Below are 19,717 nucleotides of genomic sequence, written 5' to 3'. Positions count from 1 at the left end.
TATTCCCCCAAAGAGAAGGACAGATGGTGCGAGAAACTTCTAGCAACTGTCTAGTTTTCGGAAAGCTCAGCTCAAACATACTCCCTACATTTGGTGTGTAATTCTTCTACATTCTGATATAACAAACCCACTGTTCTATACTTACTTTAAGGAAATTTTTGTTGTTTGCAAAAAAAAAAAAAAGAGCAGAGAAATATGTGTAAGATCATAAAATGGAAACACCATAAAAAAAAGGAGATTAGTTTTGTCCTTGATTGTCACCTAGAACATAAGGAACACTAGGGAAAGGAGGCTGCCAGCCAAGAGCAGCTCTGGGTCCATCCTCCCACCCCTGAAGGTGACCAACACTTCATAAATAAGGCACCAGGCTCTGGAGTCAGCTGATATAACACCCTGTGTGGAAAAATGTTCAGCGATTCTCTGTAAGGGCTGGTGGTCATTACAACTCTTTTGGCTCTGTGGCAGAATCCAAATTTAACCCAGCTAAAGCAAGGTGGAAATGCATTAGATCACCTCATTGCCAAGTCAGTGGGAGGGGGCGGATGGGAAGGGAGCAGACACCAGGCGTGGGAATCCATCCTCCTCTCTCGGCTCCACTCTCCTTTGCGTTAGCTGCATTCCCAGGCACGCAGTCCACCCGGAGGATAAGACGGCCCCAGCAGCTCCAGGCCCTCTCCCACCAGCTCAAGAACGCCCACGGAGTCTCGCTCTGTGCTTACAATTCCAGTCAAACTCCCAGGGATGGTTCTGATGGGCTTGACTGGGTCACATGCACACACTCAGCCAATCACTGTTGATGAGGGGATGCACTATTTTCCTTGCTCAGGCCTGGTTCTTCTCTGGAGTGAGGGAGGGAAGGCGGGAGTGGTACCGCCTCACTTGATTCATGGGGATTGAGAGCTGGGCAAGATGGTCGCCAAAAGACAATCAGCAGGTGCTGTAACCAAAATAAGAAGGATGGCATCCTGGGAGAACTTTTAAGGGATACCATGAGCCTGAGCCCCTGAGACTTAAAAATGAGAAGTAAGCTTTCTTTAGCAAGGAGAACATCTTTATTTGAAAATGGGCAGAGTGACCAAGAGACTTGTGGGTGCATGCTTCACACAGCCCAGCCCTTGCCCGCTGCACAAATAGTTATCAAGCCCCTACCGCGGAGAGACGGCGGTACCTGCCGATGAGTCAGTCCCTGTCCTGGGCTCAGCCGCCCCACCCCGTCTCACTGCCAGTTCCCTGAGTCATCCCAGGCCTCACCCAACGTGTTTTGTCTTTCCCACAGGTTCCTTGAATCCCCTGGGACAGATGGGCAGCCTTGGAGCTGAGAAAAGGAAGGAGTGTCTCAGAAGGAGGAGTGCCTGCCTTCCTGTAAGCAAAGCTGCAGAGGAGCTGGCGCACGTGGGTGGGGGTTGGTTGCTCATTATTCACCTTGCAGTTCCTGGTGCATTTAAAATCAGATGCTTTCTTATACAAAATTCATTCATATGTAATTTCTATCTTTTTCCCTTTTTTCTGTTTAAACACACACACACAAAACACTTAGCATCCTTCTAGATCCAAATAGCTCAGATGTCTCGTCCTGCTTGGAGTCTCCCCTTTTCCCACTTACTGGGAGTGGCAGGCTTTACCACCCGTCCCTGCCCTCTCCCAGCCCAGTATCAGTGTCACAGTTACAGCGCATCTCATACTGGGTGATGGCTAACTGTGTGGCTGTCGGGCTAGCCCACCAGACAGCGGATGCTTCAGAACGGTGAGGAAAGAGGCCGTTGGTCTCTGGTGCCCTAGGACCGAATTCAGAGTCTGGCACATAGACAGTCCTCCACACGATGTGTGAGTGAGTGAGCGAGCGAGCGCGTGAAAATGAGCAGTTACACTCAGGGGCTGGGTGTGTGAAAGAACATCTATATAGGAGTGTGCTCTTAGAGGTAAATGGCCCTCCACGAAGTAACAGAGAACCTTCTCCTTCTTAACATAATCTTGGATAGCTTCTCTCCAGTAGATAATTCCAGAGACTATTTTTGAGAGCCAAGAAGAACCACCTTAAAAGGAAACGTTTTTCAGTAACAATATAGGATGGGGAGGTTGAGATCTTACAGCTCACTTCGGGGAAGACTGCAGCAGCGTGATTACTGTCCTAACGCAGTCAATGTTGGGGTACAATGTGAGACCCTCATTACATGCTTTACAGTTAACCTGCAATTGACTTGGATACTTACGCAGTTGTGCTGTACAGAATAAAAGGCAGCAGTATAATTATAAGTGATGAATAATAAACCGTAACTGACCATCAGGGTCTGGAAACCTCTAACAGACAATAAGCCATTTGACTTTCTCATTTCTATTGGAAGTCGTTGAGGGATGTTTTAAATGTGCTTGGAGAAGAAGATAATTACATTCGATTATTCCAAATAATAGCACACACACAAAAAGCTCACAGTGAAAGAGAAGAGTTCAAATCCGTTTTAGTAGGTCATCTTGCCATACTCCCTGGTAAATAAGAGGAAATTCTTCTATTTACCCACCTTTCATTTAATAAATATTGATCAGACATCTAGTGTGTCCTACACGGTTCCCAGGTGAAGAAGATGGTGGATGGAAATACGAAGAACGCCCTAGAGGCACTGAAACTCACTAAAAGAAAGGAGAATTTCTAACTCCTTATTTGCTTGTTCAAAACAGTGTCTTCCCGAGGACCATCCTTAATGATTCTTGTATTCGAACACCTGCCACTTCGCAAAGAGGTTGCACGTAAATATCCACAGTAGTGCCCACAGTTACCCTTAGTGTAGGCAGGACGCTTATGGATACAGTTTTGCAACCGGGAAAGTGAAATAAAATATCCAAGATGACCCCAGTGGCAACTTTTGGGGCCAGGGCCAGGACCAGAACCAAGTTTCCTGGCTCTGAGTCTAGTTCTTTTTCCAGTTATTCTGCATTTAAATAGGAGGTCCGACTGGTACTGCTAAAAATAGCTTGAGAACTCAACTCTGGCAAAGACATGTTATCAAGAGTCTTTCTAAAATCTCATCTCATTTCTATTTGTATGGGGCCCTGAAGAAATTGAAGGATTGAGATTGTGATCTTTGGCATCCATCCCTTCTTCCAATACTATGTCTTTAAGAATTGACAGACTTTCCCCAATTACAGAATCCAGCCGAGAAAAGATGGGGCTGTATGCAGAACACTTGTTGGTGAATTGGAAGTCTCTGAAGCTGAGTTTCTGCAAGCTTTAAACAACCACTCATCAAAAATGCACTAGATTTTAAATCCTTGGATGCTTCTTAAGAGCTCAACTGGCTCTTTATAATCAGGCACAAAAATCAATGACATGTGTCCTTGAAGAAATGAAAACCAAAACTCTTTTAGCTTTGCCAAGTGGTTTTTCCTGAAGCGTTCCTCAGAGTGAGGTTGGTATTTAGCATTCTCAAGTGAGCTGTTAAAGCCTGGTGCAATATAAATAGATTTAACTTAGTGGCTGGTGACAGGGGATTCTGCTGATGTCTGTCCCACTGCCCTCTCTCCATTCTGTATTATGACTAAATGGATGCTAACAAATCCTATCAGCCTACCAGACCTGACCAGAAACTTACCAGAGTTCTTAACGTGTTAGTGCCTTTTGGTGGGTCTTTATCTGTGTTGGTGGTCTCTTGCAAACTTCTAAGAGTTGTGAAGAAAAGAAAAAAATTTCCAAAGGGTAAGTAATGGAATGCTATGGACTGATCTGTCTCACTATTGAATTGGTATGCTTGTTACTGAACTGAACTTGGGTCTGTTCACCTGACATGCAGCAAAGCCAATCTACTGACACTGGGTTCTGGTGAAGGAAAGTGCAGCATTTATTGCAGGGCGCCAAGCAAGGAGAACAGGCAGCTCATGCTCAAAAGACTCAAACTCCCTAATGGCTTTTATGGGAGGGTTTTTAAAGACAGTGCAAGGGAGAGGGCTGCAGGGTGCTTGATCAACTTATGTACTCTGATTGGTTGATGGTGAGGTAGTAGGGTGATGTTTTGAGAATCTCAACTATCAACTCTGGTTCCAAATGGTCTGGGTCTATGTGCTGGTGGTCAGCATACAGTTAAGTTCTTCCCCCTCTTGGGGGTTTTGCTATCTGCAAAGCAACTCAAGAATATGGCTCAGGATACAATCTATGGAGAAACTAAAGGTCCTTGACTTTGTTTTTGACTGAATTATCATTTTGTGTTGCTTGACTGTTTTCCTTTATTTCTGCATTTTCTCATTTCTCTGATTAAATTTGCTCTTTGGAAGGCCTAGGAGGCTAAAGCTTTTCTACAAACAAGAGGCGGGGTTATAGGCGTGGCCTTTCCCCAGGAAGGCCCCCACAAGGTCCTACTCCATTTTATGTTGAAGCCTAATTCCCAGCGTGATGGTATTTGGAGATCTGGTTTGGGGGAGGCAATTAGGTTTAGACAAGGTCATGAATATAGGACCCTCATGATGGAATTAGTGCCCTTATAAAAAGAGACACCAAAGAACTTGATTTTTCTATCTCTCTCCCCTGCCTATGTGTTCATGCACTAAGGGAAGATCATGTGAGGACACAGTGAGAAGGCAGCCCAAGGATAGAGCCCTTACCAGACACTGCACCGGCTGGCACCTTGATCCTAAACTATCTAGTCTCCAGAACTGTGAGAGATAAATTCCTGTTGTTTAAGCCACCCAGCCTGAAATTTTGTATGGCAGCCTGAGCTGAATAAGATATGGAGTATAGTGGAAGTGGGTTAGCTTTAAGACCAGGAGACCTGGCTCACCTCTTATCCTTGCTTAACCTCTTTGTGCCTCAGTCTCCTTATCTGTAGAATGGGGAGGTATGAATCACTCCCCTCACTGTCAACATCACAAAGTTCTTGTCAGAATCCAGTGAGAGGAGGTTTGTGAAATTGCCTTGAAAACTGCCAACAGAACAGCTTTTTTTTTTTCTTTTGAATATCTTTAGTTTCATAACTCAAATGAGGTGCTGTTAGGAATCTGCCACTGAAGTTGAAATCCAAAAATTGTATAGGAAAAATAAATAAGAATAAAAATGGAAAAAGAGGTAGATTAAGAGCACTATAAAACATTTTTATTTTTTAAATGCTAGAAGTTTGAACCCATGCATGCTAATTGTTTTAAGTGAAATTTTATGGTTTGGTTGTTTAAAAAAAAATCTGACATAGCTTGTTTGAACTCCTGTATCAGAACTCAAGAAAAATTATTGTAATTCTGTTTGTTGTATTATATGATTATTTCATATTTCATAGTATTTATATTTTATATTATGTAGTATTCTACATGCTACATTCTACACTTGGAGGCTCATTAAATTGATGTGCAGACCTGCACTCATCTCATGTTCTCACACATGGCACCTTGGGGCAGCATTGTGATATTTTAGCCCAGCTGTTGTGGACTTCATTTCTTACTTTTTTAAAAAATAATTTTGTCTATTTTAGAACAGATTTAGATTTATTAAAAAATTGTGAAACTAGTGCACGGGGTTCCCATAAACCCCACATTTAGTTTCCCCTATTATCAATGTTCTAACATTAATCTGGTATATCTGTCATAGTAAATGAACCAGTATTGACATATTATCACTAACTAAAGTCCATACTTTATTCAACTCTCCTTAGTTTGTATCTAATATCATTTATTTTTTTAATTTTATTTTTATTTATTTATTTTTTTCATTTTGGGGGAAGGTAATTGGGTTTTTATTTATTTAACTTATTTTAATGGAGGTACTGGGGATTGAATCTAGGACCTTGTGCTTGCTAGGCACACATTCTATCACTGAGCTATACCCTCCCCTCTAATGTCATTTCTTGGTTCCAGGGTCCCATCTAGGATTCCTCATGACCTTTAGTTATCATGTCTTTTTTTTCCTTTTTTTCCACTGACATACAGTCAGTTTACAATGTTGTGTTAATTTCTGGTGTACACCACAGTGATTCATTTATACATATACATTCCTTTTCATATTCTTTTTCATTATAGGCCACTACAAGGTATTGAATACAGTTCCCTGTACCAAACACTAGGATCTTGTTGTTTGTCTATTTTTTATATAGTAGTTAATATCTGCAAACCCCAAACTCCCCATTCATCCCTCCACCCCTCACCTTTCCCCCCTGGTAACCACAAGTTTATTTTCTATGTCTGTCTGTTTCTGTTTTGTAAATAAGTTTATTTGTCTCATTTTTTTTTTTTTAGATTCTGCATATAAGTGAAATTACATGGTATTTTTCTTTCTCTTTCTGGCTTACTTCACTTAGTATGACAATCTCCAGGTCCATCCATGTTGCTGCAAATGCATTGTTTTATTATTTTTTATGGCAGAGTAGTATTCCATTGTATAAATATACTACATCTTCTTATCCAATCATTTGTCAATAGACATTTAGGTTGTTTCCATGCCACAGCTATTGTAAATAGTGCTGCTATGAAAATTGGGGTGCATGTGTCTTTTCAAATCAGAGTTTTCTCCAGATATATGCCCAGGAGTGGGATTGCTGGATCATATGGTAAGTCTATTTTTAGTTTTTTTAAGAAATCTCCATTCTGTTTTCCATAATGGCTGCACCAAACTACATTCCCACCAGCACTGTAGGAGGGTTCCCTTTTCTCCACACCCTCTCCAGGATTTATCATTTGTGAACTTTTTAATATCATGCCTTCTTAAGCTCCTCTTGGCTGTGACCATTTCCCAGACTTCCTTTGTTTCTGATAACCTCATCTGGTTAGCCCTGTCAAGTTCTTTGTCGAATGCCCCTCAGTTGGTATTCGTCTGATGTTCTGCTCATGGTTAGACTGGTTTTATAAGCTTTTGAGAGGAATAGCCTTACAGACACGTGAATTAATCATGTGAATTTGGAGATATTCCAATAAAGTCAGATAATTCTCTGGCATAAGAAAAAATCTTTTGGCTGAAGCAGCATGGTCCACAGTGGTCATCTAACAACTGGAGAGGTACTGTAAATATAAGAGAAATGCACAACAAAATCTACTCTCCTAATAGGCTTAACTGATCCCAAGATGCCAGATTGCCACAAATCTGTTCACTATCTTAAATCCTTTCATTCTGAAGGCTTTCAACACATCTCCTGTAGTAAGTTTTCTGTGGGGAAAGGACCTTCCATTTTTTGATGGAATTCAGTGGGAAAATGGTATTCATTTTATAGAAGTCCCTTTATAGGCAACATTGCTCAATTACATTAGATATCTGAAACCCCCATGTTATCCTGAACATAAGTGAGTGAACAAGAACATGGGATTTATGTGCTGAAAAAAGAACTCTTATAACTTTGCTGCTGACAAGCACGCCTTTACCAGTAAAGGAGTCAGATTCCTGGAGTCTCTCCCACACCAAGCACCTGGGATGTTATTTTTAAAATGGAGTTGCAGCTACAGTATCTAGACCTGGGTCATGCTGAGACGGGCTAATACTACGATTCGGAGAACAAGTTTGAATTTGAATCTAAGAAATTGGAAGAATCCCAAATTCCCAAGAATTAACTACCATATTTAATTTTCCACAAAGGCTATGCTGTTAGCAAAAGGGGAAAACGATTTTCCAGACATAGAAAAAAATATAAATATTATGTAATGCACACGCATATGCTCCATCTGCAGCTGGGTTTTCACAGTTGACAGAATGCCTCCCTGGACGTCTGCGTGTTCAGTTACTCAATCCCTTTATAATCCCACTGTGATCTCTACAATGATGCTCTTCCATGCAACAATGACAGCTTATATTTATTTACAGCCTATCTGTGCTTTATATATTTTATCTCACTTAATCCTATCTGTTGCAGATACTCACCGGCCTCTTGTATAAATGAGGAAATCGAGGCTGAGAGAAGTTAGGTAACTTAACCAAGGACAGAGTCAGGATTGAGGACTAAGGCAAGGACTGTTTGGCTCCAAATTCTCAGCTCCTACTGGGTTACACTACCTTTGTGTCTGTAAGTTTATTTCAAAACATCTTCTGTGTAAGCAAGGTGCATGTCTTTTATTAATAGCTCTCATGATTTTCCTCCACATGGCACGTGTTTAATACTATTTGAAAATAAAGGAAAAGGGATGTATCATTGCTACTGATTATCACTGTCAAGTTCAAAAGAATCCAATTGTTTCATCCTAATTGACTCATAGGCTAAAAAGGATTCTGCTACCCCAATTCCACTGTGTGTGTGTTTGTCGAGGGGGGGGTCTTACCCCCAAATAATTCTCAGACGCTAGCTGGGTGTCCGACAAGTCAGCTCAACTCTGATACTCTCTACCAGGAAATAGCTGCAAACTCTACAGGTTGGGGGCTCAGCCCTTCAGGACGGCCACCCACCACCTCACATGCCAGTCGCAAGCCTGGGTTATCGCCTGTGCTTCTGAGCTACCAGCTATAGACTGGAGGTCCCCCTGACTCCATTCCTTGGGTTCCATTCATTTGCTAGAGTGGCTCACAGAACTCAGAGAAACAGTTTACTCACTAGATTATGGGTTTATTATAAAAGAATATAACTCAGGAATAGCCAGATGGAAGAGATACTTAGGGCAAGATACCGGGAAAGGTGCAGAACCTCCATACTCTCTCTGATGGCCACCACTCTCCCAGAACTGCCACATGTTCACCAACCCACTCGCTCTCTGAACTCTGTCCTTTCGGCTTTTTTAGAGGCTTCATTTCATAGGCATGATTGAGTAAATCATTGGCCACTGGTGACTGGCTGGAATCAACCCCCAGCCCCTCTTCCCTCCCCAGAGATCACGGGTGGGACTGAAAGTCCAAACCCTCTAATCACGTAGTTGGTTGTCCTGGCAACCAGTCCTCAACCTTTGGTGCCAACCACTGTCACCTCATTGATATAACAAAAGGCACTTTTATTTCTCTCAGCACTTAGGGAATTCCAAAGGTTTTAGGAGCTCTGTGCCAGAATAGTGGGCAAAAAAACAAATATACATTTCTTACTGTAAATTACAGCATCACACATGCCAACGATAAGATAAGGGAAGGCAGCCATTCAACAGCCCTGCTATGAGGCTGGAGCTGGGGCGGCTTGACTCTCCATGTCCTAACATATAGTGTATCAATAAAAAATCTGAGCTATAGGACGGTCAACAGCTCAGAAGATGATCGCCATTGAAAAGATAGTTACTCACAGTTCCCAAGAGGAGGGGACGTGCCTGCCTTGGGGTACCACACTGGGAAACACCAGGGTTGGTCAGGAGGGAGAGGGAGAGGAAGGGACCATGGGCAAAAGCTTTTATTGTGGTTTCCATGGGAGGAATGGGTGAGGCAGGGGAAACAGACTTAGGACTGGCCAGTGTGAGGAATGTCAGCAGGCTCTGGGATGTGGGGGCTGTCCTGAATTTTCTGGTACATGGCCCTGGGGGCAATTAGGGCAGGTGGATAGTGGCCCCAAGTACAAGAACTTGATAAAGGAGGTGGCTGGGCTGTGAGCTATGGATTGGTTGGTTTGTATTTGAAAAGCACTCATGGGCAAGATGTTCACTATCTCTGGGAACTGGCAGGCCCTGGGAGGTGGAATCCCACCAGAGTCAGCGAGACCCCAAGATGTCAAATATCAGAACAGAGAAAATGAAAGATAGAGTTGGTATACTCTAGATAGAGGATTTCTGGCCTTTCTAAGTTGGGAAAGACATACAAATCTACCCATTAGCCAGGTAGACATATCCAAAGCTAAGTCGGCTGTAAACAATGGAGATGAGTCTTAATGTCGTGTAAGAGGACCCCTTACGTGCAGAGGAAAAAGACGACAACCACCACAGAACAACAGAAACAAAGCGATGGCATCTGCAAGGTCTCTGAGCCCAGACTGTCTGGGTACCTTAAAGGGCTGGTCGCAAGCTAGTGCCTCCCCAGAGCACACAGAAAGTTTAGCATCCATCAGACATCACACAGTAGAATTGCAGCTATTTTTCTTAAATCCAATTTATTAGCAAGCTGCATTCCACACTAGTGTGCACAGTGCACAAGCATGCACACGCACACACACACACACTCATAGCAATAGTTTGCCTAAATGTGAGCTCGGACACCACCCCCCACCCCCCAAACACACACCGTATCACACATTCTTAAGAGTCTATATTTGGTGGATCCAAGTTGATATGGCTGAAATGGACCTTTATGTTTTTCTCCAAAGCTTTGCGGTACATTGAGACAAAGTAAAGTTAAATAGACCTGTCCGTTTTGACCTCCCCGCCTCCTTCATCACAGAAGCAGTATTTTCAGATCTGACAGCGCTGTTGACTCCAGGAAATCTTTTCCTCATAGTCACGGCAAAAAACAAACACCATGTTATCTCAAGTTCCAGCGAACACTTTATTCTCCTCATTAAACGTCTCAAAACTGTTGGAAGCCAAAGCCTGCGAGAAGTCTGCCCAAAAAAGGTGCATGTTTTACAAAGAAAAGAAAGAAGTCGTAAGAGGACGTGAGTTTCCGTTAACCATATCTGAGTATTTTTCTTTGGTTAAGTCCCCCAGCAAACTTGAATAAATTAGGCACAATGTCGATAGAAGTAAAAGAAGTAGTCTGTGAAGAATATCCCGGCAAAATAAGGGTCCGTGGAGCAGTCAGCTAAGTCCTGTCAGAACAGGGGGAAAGAGAGAGAGAGAACGATTAATGCAAAAATTAATTGTAGTTCAAGTTACCTATCTATCTATTTAATCATCCATTTCTTTCTCACTGGAGAGAGAGAGAAAAAAAAAAAGAGCTTACCGGTGCAGCTACCCGGAAATGGTATGAGCTGTCAAAGAGTGGGGCGACAGGGAGGTTCCAAATGTGCTGATATCCCTAAATCATGAAGGAAAGGGAGACCCGTTTCATCACTACGTTTACACTCAGTTGGAAGGAGTGCAGGCTGAAGCAGCAGCCCCTTGACGGCTGCAGGAGAGGGATCTATGACAGCGGCTTTTGATGGCATCGCTGGAAGAGTCTGCAGCTTCTGAAGGACTCACAGAAGAAGCTGAGCAAAGCCCTGTGGCCAGGGCCAGCCAAGGGAGACGCTGGCATGTGGCTCATGGCATCCGTCTCTTAGGGAGGAACAGAGGATGTGCCACCATGGTAGACACACGTCTTCTGGAACGGGGACAGAATGCCGCGGGGCTGGAAAACATTACCTGTGTCATCTCCTGGGAGACTTCTTGGTGGCTTTGCACCCCTCTGGCTTCCCCTTGACTCTGGAAGCACACATTTCCAAGGGTGAATGTGCACTGGAAGACTATCAGGGGCTCTGTGGTGCTTCAAGGGACAAAGGAAAGAAAGGGTGAATGGAAAAGCAGTTGCCAGCTCCCGCTGGGCTCCACCCCGGCAAGAGGAGGGGCTCATGGAAACAAACCAGGACATTCACGCAAAGTTCCAAATCGGCACGTCATTACACAAAGCTCGCTGATGCCAGTATACTAGCTAACATCTCATTATAACGGAGAGGAACCCCATCTCAGATAGCTACTGTTATGGACTGAATGTTTGCGTCCCTCCCAAATTCATGTGTTGAAATCCTAACCCCTGATGTGGTGGTGTTAGGGGGTAGGGCCTTTGGGAAGTGACTAAGTGATGAGGGTGGAGCCCTCATGAGTGAGACTGTACCCTTATAAAAGGGACCCCAGAGCGCTCTCTGACCCCTTCTGCTGCGTGAGGACAGAGAAGACGGCTATGAACCAGGAAGTAGGCTCTCACCAGACACCGAACCGGCCAGTGCCTTCATCTCAGACTTCCCACCCTCCAGAACTGTGAGCGATGGACGTGCGTGGTTTAAGCCACTCAAGTCTCCAGCATTCTTGTCATAGCAGCCTGAACTGACTACAACTAAAACTGAGATAACAGTTGATAGTCTCCCAACACCTACTCTCATGACTTAAATCACCTCAACATCAGAACTTCTTATCTCTATGGATTTAAAAATAATTCTTGGATCCATCCCTTCTCTTTTCACTGGCAGCTGAATTTGCATCCATCTGGAGCTTCCGGGATTTCAAACTCTGCAAACTCCTGGTCTGGGTAGGTTATTGTTCAAATCAGGGAGGCAAACAACACGGGTAGGGATGTGGGGGTGGGCCCCAGTCGGAATTAGAGTGGGAGGTCTTTCAGAAAGAGCTGTTCTTCTCTGGAGGTTGACCCAAGAATCACCATCAAGAGGGTGAGATCCATCCGTCTTCGGAAACAATCTTTTCACGCAAGTGGGACAACCTACACTCTCAGCTGAGTTTGAGTGTTACTTTAAGATCACCCATGTTAGAAAAAAATTGTTCTTAAACTAAAAAACTTGATTTAGTAGCTCAAGATGACCTTCTGACACTTCAGGGGATATATCACTTCAACTTATTTCCCCCCATGGAAGCAGGGAACAAATAAGGAAATGCTGTTCCAGGTCACTCCAGGAGTGCTAGAGAATAGTACATTTAGCTTTTGTCTGGCTTGAAATATGGTGGGTTCTGAGTCACAAAATTTTCCCTGCTTGAAATAAACCTTTCCAAGGCAAGCAGTTGGCTTGTGTCATTAGCTCATGGTAGAAGCAAGGTTGAGGAGAGAAGGGGCATGCGGTCTGAGTGAAATAGAGGACGAGGCAGAGCAGGGGGAAATGATGGAGAAGGAATAACAGAGCTGGGGAAGCAGAGGGAGAGAGGGGAGGAGGAGGAAAGGGAAAGAGAGGGAGGGGCGGAGAGAAGAGAGGAAGTGTGGAAGGGACCAAGAAGAGACCAAAATCAAGATATGCAAAATAAACACCATCTATCTTCATGGTGAGTAGCTCACTGCATAACTGCTGCGAAAGCCTTAAAGTACCATAATTATTTAAGATATCTGATAAAATGGATTAAATCAGAGTTTTGCAATTTTGGAGGAAAGGCAGTCCTGATTACAGCTACCATTTATGGAGTGCCTGCTGTGTGCCGGGAGGGGCAGTGTTCAGCCCATCTCATCTCACTTGGGGAGGCAGGAAAGTGATGGGCTGATTTGAAGCTCAGCTCCACCACTTCCTTGCTGGGAGTTTTGGGACTGGCTTGTGACCTCGCTAAACCTTAGTGTTCCCATCTGAAAGATATAAACTAGGGAAAAAGATACCAACCTCAGAGGGCTGTTGTGAGGATGTATGACCCGGTAGTGAAGGGTAGGGAGTCTGGCAGACAGCCTGTGCTCAGCAAAGCGTGGTTATGAATTTCACCGTTGTTACCAGTGATTCCCACTGCAGCCCTCCTTGTTGTGGTTTAATGTCAAAGTCATTGCATAGATGAATCAACAGTAGCTCAGAAAGGATAAGTGGTTTCTCCAAGATGACAGAACTAGTAAATGACAGAGACGAAGGTGGAACCCTGGTCTACCCATCTCCACACTATGACTCCTTTTCTGAACTGCCCTGGGGAAGAGGGTGGTGATGCAGTAGCCTTTGCTCCCAGGCACTCACAAAAATGGGCAGCACCCCCATCCAGGGGCCAGGCTGTTCTTTTAGTTTCCACTCCAACTCAGGGGCAGTTGGCAGCCTGCGAGCATCAAACCCAAGGTCACTCCCACTTCACAGGCGTGAGTGTATGGCCCAGATCCCTTCCATTCTGCGGGGCGAGCCTGGAAGGTCCCAGCCTTCATCTGGTAAACCTGTCCCTCCAGCCGGACCACCTCTCAGCCCAACCATCATTAGTTATCTGATAACTTTCCACCTCCTAACGTACTGATCGATTGTGAAGGAAATTCAGGCTTGCCATTCAAATAATGATAAAACTAGGATTGGTTTTCACAGCTATGCACTTACTTGATTTCCAGAGAGAATTTAACATTGGTGGGTGTGTATTTATTAACAGGAATATAGTAATTGTAATTTCCGGACCTAATTATGGAAAAAAAAAATAAAACCATAAATCAAAATATGCAGGGAAGGGTTCCAGAGGCTTTTTGCTCCTCATTGGATACTATGTAAATTGTGAGATATTCGATAATAAATAATAGACACAGAAAATCAAGTTTAACATGGGTATCGTTTCCTGTTTTTCAGAGACATACCTGTCAAATGACTTTCAGATCTTCCTATATATAAAAGAGCCCACGAAGATTTATGGTTTATTAGAACACACAGAAGAAATGATGGAAAGTCACATCACGGGCCAAAAGGACAAAATTAAACGCACAGAAAGTGACTTCAGTTCCCCTTAAGGAGATACAGATTCCAGAAGACAAATGAGGTCAAAGGCCTCAAACTCACAATCCTTCTGGAAAGGAGAACTGGAAATAATAAATACCAGCTTTTCTACTGTAAATCATTCCCTTTTAGGCAACATTAGCAGAAAATATCACGCACTTTCAGAACTTGAATCAACTAAAATTATTATAGTCCTAATTACCGTTGAGTAATGGAGAAGATCGCAAGACAGAAATGCTTATACAGATGCCTCCCGCCTTCCCCTTTAAGAGAGATACTTGGGGAAAAGGTGGGGGGTGGGGGCGGTTCCTTTGATTCATATTGAAATGAAAACTCCAGCAAAAAGGCATATTGTATCTAACCCAAGTTCCTATGACTTGGCCATTCCTTGAATTATATGGAGAAATAACTTAAAATTAGATAAATGGGGAAAAGTGTCATTTTAAATTCTCTTGAATGAATACTAAACTGAGTTGTTCCAAATGAAAGTGCAGGAGAGGGTAATAGCTCAGTGGTAGGGCGCATGCTTAGCATGCACGAGGTCCTGGGTTCAATCCCCAGTACCTCCATTAAAAAAAAAAAAAAATGAGAAAGCAGAAACAAAAGAAACAGATCTGAATTGGGAGATCAGGAGGGCTTTGTCCCACCGGAGAAAGATTAGGTGAGTGGAGTTCATTTCCTACTACGTGCTTCCCGACATAGTGTGCGTCCCAGCACCCCAAATCCCAAATCCTTAGTAAGTTGTCCTCATATGAGACACTGGTACACGGGGAGATGAAACATCTTATCGAAGTACTGGATTTGAACCGACATCACCTCACCCTCCTGCACGATGTCACTACCACACCAATCAGTGCCTCTCTCTGATTTTTTCAAGATTACTTAGTCTCAGGCTCCTTCATGGCAAAATGGTGATAAAGATGACCAACCTCACGGGGTTTTGTGAGAATTCAGTGAGATAATGAATGGAAAGGTCATAAACAAATTGTAAAGCACCATGCAGGTTATCTTCAAAACTCAAGACCATCAACCTGGAAGTCTAAGCTTTATCAGGCTGAAAAAGACGTAAGGCTGAGAATCCATAGGATTTGTGACATTATTTCAAACCACAGAGCCTTGCCTCTAACCTGCAGGCTTAAACGTCAGCAGGCTTAACTAAACCAGTAAATACTTATCAAATAAAGCAAGATAATTCTCCATTCTTACAGCCTGCAACTTGCATATCGTGTTGGCTGAGGCTTCTGAGCTTGCCCTCCGTGCTTCTAGATGCATCCTTACCTCAGTGCAGGGGACGCACCAGAGATGGACGTTGCTGATCACTTCGGCACTGCCTAGACTTTTTCCTCTTAACTTTCCTCTTAACTAAGAGACGCTCTCTATTTTTCCAGCAATTAAAATAATGATATCCTTTGTTATTAAACTATAGAAATGTCAGCTCATTCATAGCTTGGAGCCATCGGTAATAATGCCTTTCCTGCCAATAAGATGAACTAGTAGCTCCGCAAAGCTGCTTGCCCTCTAAGCCTTTGGTTTGGACCTGCCCGTGAAACCGGGAGACTACAATCTTCAGAGCCGTGGTTTATTGACATTTGCTAACACCAGCCGTTTTATTTATGACTCCCTCGTCCACCACCACCACCACCACGTAGCAAATGCGTTTTCACTTAAGGAGCCGAGGAAGCACACATTGATTTTTACCATGTAGCTTTAGCTTTCATTCCAGTCTCAAAAACCCAGAGCCCTGAGTAAATTCCAGGAGCAATCGGGTGATAATGGGGAAGGCTTACCCACCCGCACTGGAGACTTCTACTGCAAAACCGACGATCTATTGTTTGCTGGATTTCCATGATCTGAATAGAACTGATGGTTGTATCAATCCCTGAATTGAGAGGAAATAAATAAAATAAACTCTTCTGCAGAGGAAAAGAGCATTGTGCCCCAGTGCCATCTCCAAACTGCAGGTTGTGAAATAAGAGTTTCCTAGATAAACAGGTTCTATTTGCATTCAAATGGCAAAAAGAGAGAGAGAGAGAGAGAAGAAAGGGGAGAAAGCTTTTTTGGTTGTTACAGTAAATTTTAAGAAAACTAAAAAAAAAAACAAAAACAAAAACAAAAAACAAACCAGCTCCAATAACATCCAAAAGAAATTCTAGATCATGGAAGTCTTACTACACTGAAATTTATTAGAAACAGAGAATGCAATGTGACATGCAAACTGGCCAATAAAGCAAAAGAAAAATCAGAAAACAGAAAACTAACTAAAAATTTATCAGGAAAATAGATGAAGTGGGCAGGAAGTTCAAATACATTATTAAAATCCACGGAGATCAAATGTCTAGCAGTGAGCGACGATCTCCAAGGCCCCCTTCATGGTGAGGCTGGCATCAGTTATGAAAACACACTCCCCTGGGTGTTTGCGGCAGAGTGCGGCCTCCGTCCCTGTGCCTCCCTCAGCCATGCTTTTACAGCTTGTTGTCACTCTGCCGGACTCCACAAAGCCAAAGTCACTGGTATGTAAACTTACAGTCACTCCCCCAGTCAAGGCTGCTTTGCGCCTCTGCTGCCAAGAACGATGTGCTCCTGTCTCCTGAAGAGAGAAAAAGCCTGTCAGTCCTGAAGCTGGTTCAGGATGAGGAGAAACCCAGCGTGTGCCCCAATTTCTCCTTTCCATTGAATGTTTCCCCCACCTTTCTCCCTCCCACCTTTAACTCGTCACATCCCTACCTCATTTCTTACAGATCCAGTTTATTCTCACACTTCTCCAAGGAACCACCTGTTTGGGGCTGAATTGATTCCTCTTATTTATGAAGTCCTAACCCTTAGTACCTCAGAATGTGACTGTGTTCGGAGACGGGCCTTCAGAGAGACAATTAAATTAAAATGAGGCTGTTAGGGTGTCTAACAGGTCTAATCCAATCTGACTGGCATTCTTATAAGAAGAGGAGATTAGGACACCAAGAGGCCCGCGGGCCTGGCGGAAAGACCTTGCGAGGACACAGAGAGAAGGCGGCCTATCTTTGAACCACCGAGTGAGACCTCAAGAAACCAGACCTGTTAACACCTTAATCTCAGACTTTAAGCCTCCAGAACTGGGAGAAAATAAATTTCCATTGTTTAAGTCACCTAGTCTGTGGCATTTGGTTAGGACAACCCCAGCCGACTAAGACATCACCCCGGACTAGAACACTGTAGCTCACAGCTCCCTCTGTCACCGCTGAATCCCGTAGGAGGTGATCAGTCAGTGACATCACTATACCAAAGGGATATTTCTGTATTGTGACCCAACCTTTCATGTATTTTTGCCCCTTCTCGACACCTCCAGAACAGGGAACCTCTCTTCATGTTCTTTGAATCATCTGTAACTCCAAGCATAATGTGATCCACACAGGAAAAAAAGCAAGTTTAAGATAAAAATTGAGCTGCAACCACCTGAAGAGAGGAATCACATCCCTGGTGTGGGACCAGAGCCTGCTCGTGGGGAAGGAAGCCAGGGGAGTGCTTATGATCCGTCAGAGCCGAAAAGGCATTTTAAAAGCAATTTTGAAAAGCTAACCATTCAGATGATTGTTAAGGCTGTGAAAGAAAATGTATCTTTTTTGAAGTGGATAGTAAAAGCAATCATCGAGTGAGTTGCTAAGCAAACCTGACAAACCTAAAAAAAGGATTTTAAAGTTTTTGCATTTTTTTAATTTGCAGATTTTTTTTTCAAGTATATGTGTTCTTGATTACATTCCTTCATTTGCACTGAACAATATCTGTATTTTTCAATAAGTTTTGGGAAAAACACAAATTCATCAACGTCACTTAGCAAGAGACGGAAGTTAATACAACATGTGCTGCTTTCATGGGAAGGAAAAAGAGGTACGATCTAAAACAAGTTTCTGGTCAAGCTTCTGTACGAAATTTCAGGACAGAAAGCAAAGCAACAGGGCTCACTACTTGAGGGCAATCACCCCAAAGTATCTCTGTCCTGGTTAGCGCTTCTCACACTCAGTGGAAGAGCTGGTTTACTTGTCCAGTCACCTCGCTGAGCTTCTGGAAGACTGTTGTTCACTCTTATATCCCCACATAAGGTGAGGTCAGCCTCAACTGTAGTGCTCAGTATGTATTTGTAGAAGGACGGAAGGAGGAGCGTTAGGAAAAGAAGGAAGAGAGGTGGGAAAGCCAATTGTGTCTCTTCTAGAAAAATGTTTGCTCTTACAGACTCAAAGGGGAAATCCCTAGGGATGGGAGCAGAGGGAAGCTGGGAATGGATGTGGGACATGGGGCTTCTTTATCCCAATAGCCAATAGGAGGGAGACAGAACTTAAAGGCAAGGCAAGTTTCCCAAGACTTGGAGGAGATGCTCTCTTCCAAGAAGAAATGGACCTTGATAAAGGAGGATTTTCTAGAAATTGAATATTTATTTGCCTTTACAAATAAATACACGTGCTGTCTAACAGGCCTCCGGATTTCTTGGGGTCCAGCTATTCAAATAATAATCTTCAAGCACACATCTCCTGCTATGAGTTCTGCTTAAGACTGCTTCCATAGAAGGCTAATTTACAAGGCAAATGAGGTATAAAGAGAAGGGGAAACCAGACTTCCCTCTGCCTCCTGTCTGTTTTCTTTCCTTACCTTTTGTTCTACTTTCCTGCTGAGTTTGCAGGAAAAGAGCTCATTATAAATTCTGGCAATAGAACTACAGAGTTGCCTTACTTCTGCAGAGGTGTGCTTTCAGGTTCCCGCAGACATAGAACCCTATAATAGGACTTAGCGTCTAATGGAATAAAGTCTTCTTAACAGTATAAAAAAGTGAAGTTGCAGAAACATAATCTTACAGCTTAGAATTCTGAAAATGGTTTTTCAAAAGCAGAATTGCAAATAACAAATTTGAAACCTCCTGTAAAACACCTTCACTTTGTCACTTCTCTGAAGCAGTAGTATGCAATTCCGAAAGGCTGGTTATTGGAAAACCACAAATTCTCCTGTAGTCCTATAGGGGGTGGCTCTCATTTTACAAATGCCTTCCAGCAATATTCCCTATAAACTTAACATACATTCCCAATGGTTTTCATCGTAAAGTTGGAGACATATTTCACAATCAGCAGATGAGATCTCCCAATAAACTAAATTAGAAACTTCTGGAAAGGAAAGATTTAAGATGGAGTCCAACCAAAGCATATCCTGTCGTATAATGTGTATATTGCGCTACTTGTAAAACTGTGCTGATGGCTGAGTCCCAATACAGCATCTTAAATACCTTTTTCTTTCCTGATTGAAACATACCCAGGCCAAGAAAAAGTCAACAAGCCCAACCAATTGGTGACTGAGTCCTTTAACACAGGGAAACATTTTCTTTTGGTCATTGGCTCTTCTCAGAGTTCTGGTCTCCAAAACAAAGTGAGCTTTTCTTTTGTGAATTTTACAAAATCTTTACCAAATCTCTTAAAATCCATAAAATTCCATCAATGTTTTTTTCTCACATGCTCCTTAACTTTGTAACATCTAACTCTGCTGCCATTTGTAATCTTTACTGGTTCCACAGATTAAAATATAATCCATCACACTCAGTTGGTTCCTCAGAGCAGAAGCTGAAT

General features: G+C 43.1%; 1 protein-coding gene across 1 annotated transcript in view; it reads right to left on the bottom strand.

Moving 5' to 3' along the window:
• Positions 1–9,883: 9,883 nt before the first annotated feature.
• The window catches only part of MYRFL (myelin regulatory factor like), a 109,043-nt gene continuing 99,209 nt past the window's right edge, over positions 9,884–19,717 (bottom strand). The window contains exons 21-26 of the mRNA XM_064491531.1: positions 16,663–16,725; positions 15,930–16,017; positions 13,755–13,829; positions 11,131–11,251; positions 10,730–10,804; positions 9,884–10,595 (exon numbers count right to left, since the gene is read on the bottom strand). Coding sequence (XP_064347601.1) covers positions 10,509–10,595; positions 10,730–10,804; positions 11,131–11,251; positions 13,755–13,829; positions 15,930–16,017; positions 16,663–16,725 — 509 coding nt within the window. The 3' untranslated portion in view covers positions 9,884–10,508. The remainder of the gene's footprint in view (positions 10,596–10,729; positions 10,805–11,130; positions 11,252–13,754; positions 13,830–15,929; positions 16,018–16,662; positions 16,726–19,717) is intronic.

Source organism: Camelus dromedarius, chromosome 11 (genome assembly GCF_036321535.1).
Source record: "Camelus dromedarius isolate mCamDro1 chromosome 11, mCamDro1.pat, whole genome shotgun sequence".
Taxonomy (NCBI): domain Eukaryota; kingdom Metazoa; phylum Chordata; class Mammalia; order Artiodactyla; family Camelidae; genus Camelus; species Camelus dromedarius.
Note: the sequence above shows the minus strand (reverse complement) of the source record. Positions and strands in the feature narration are given on the sequence as shown.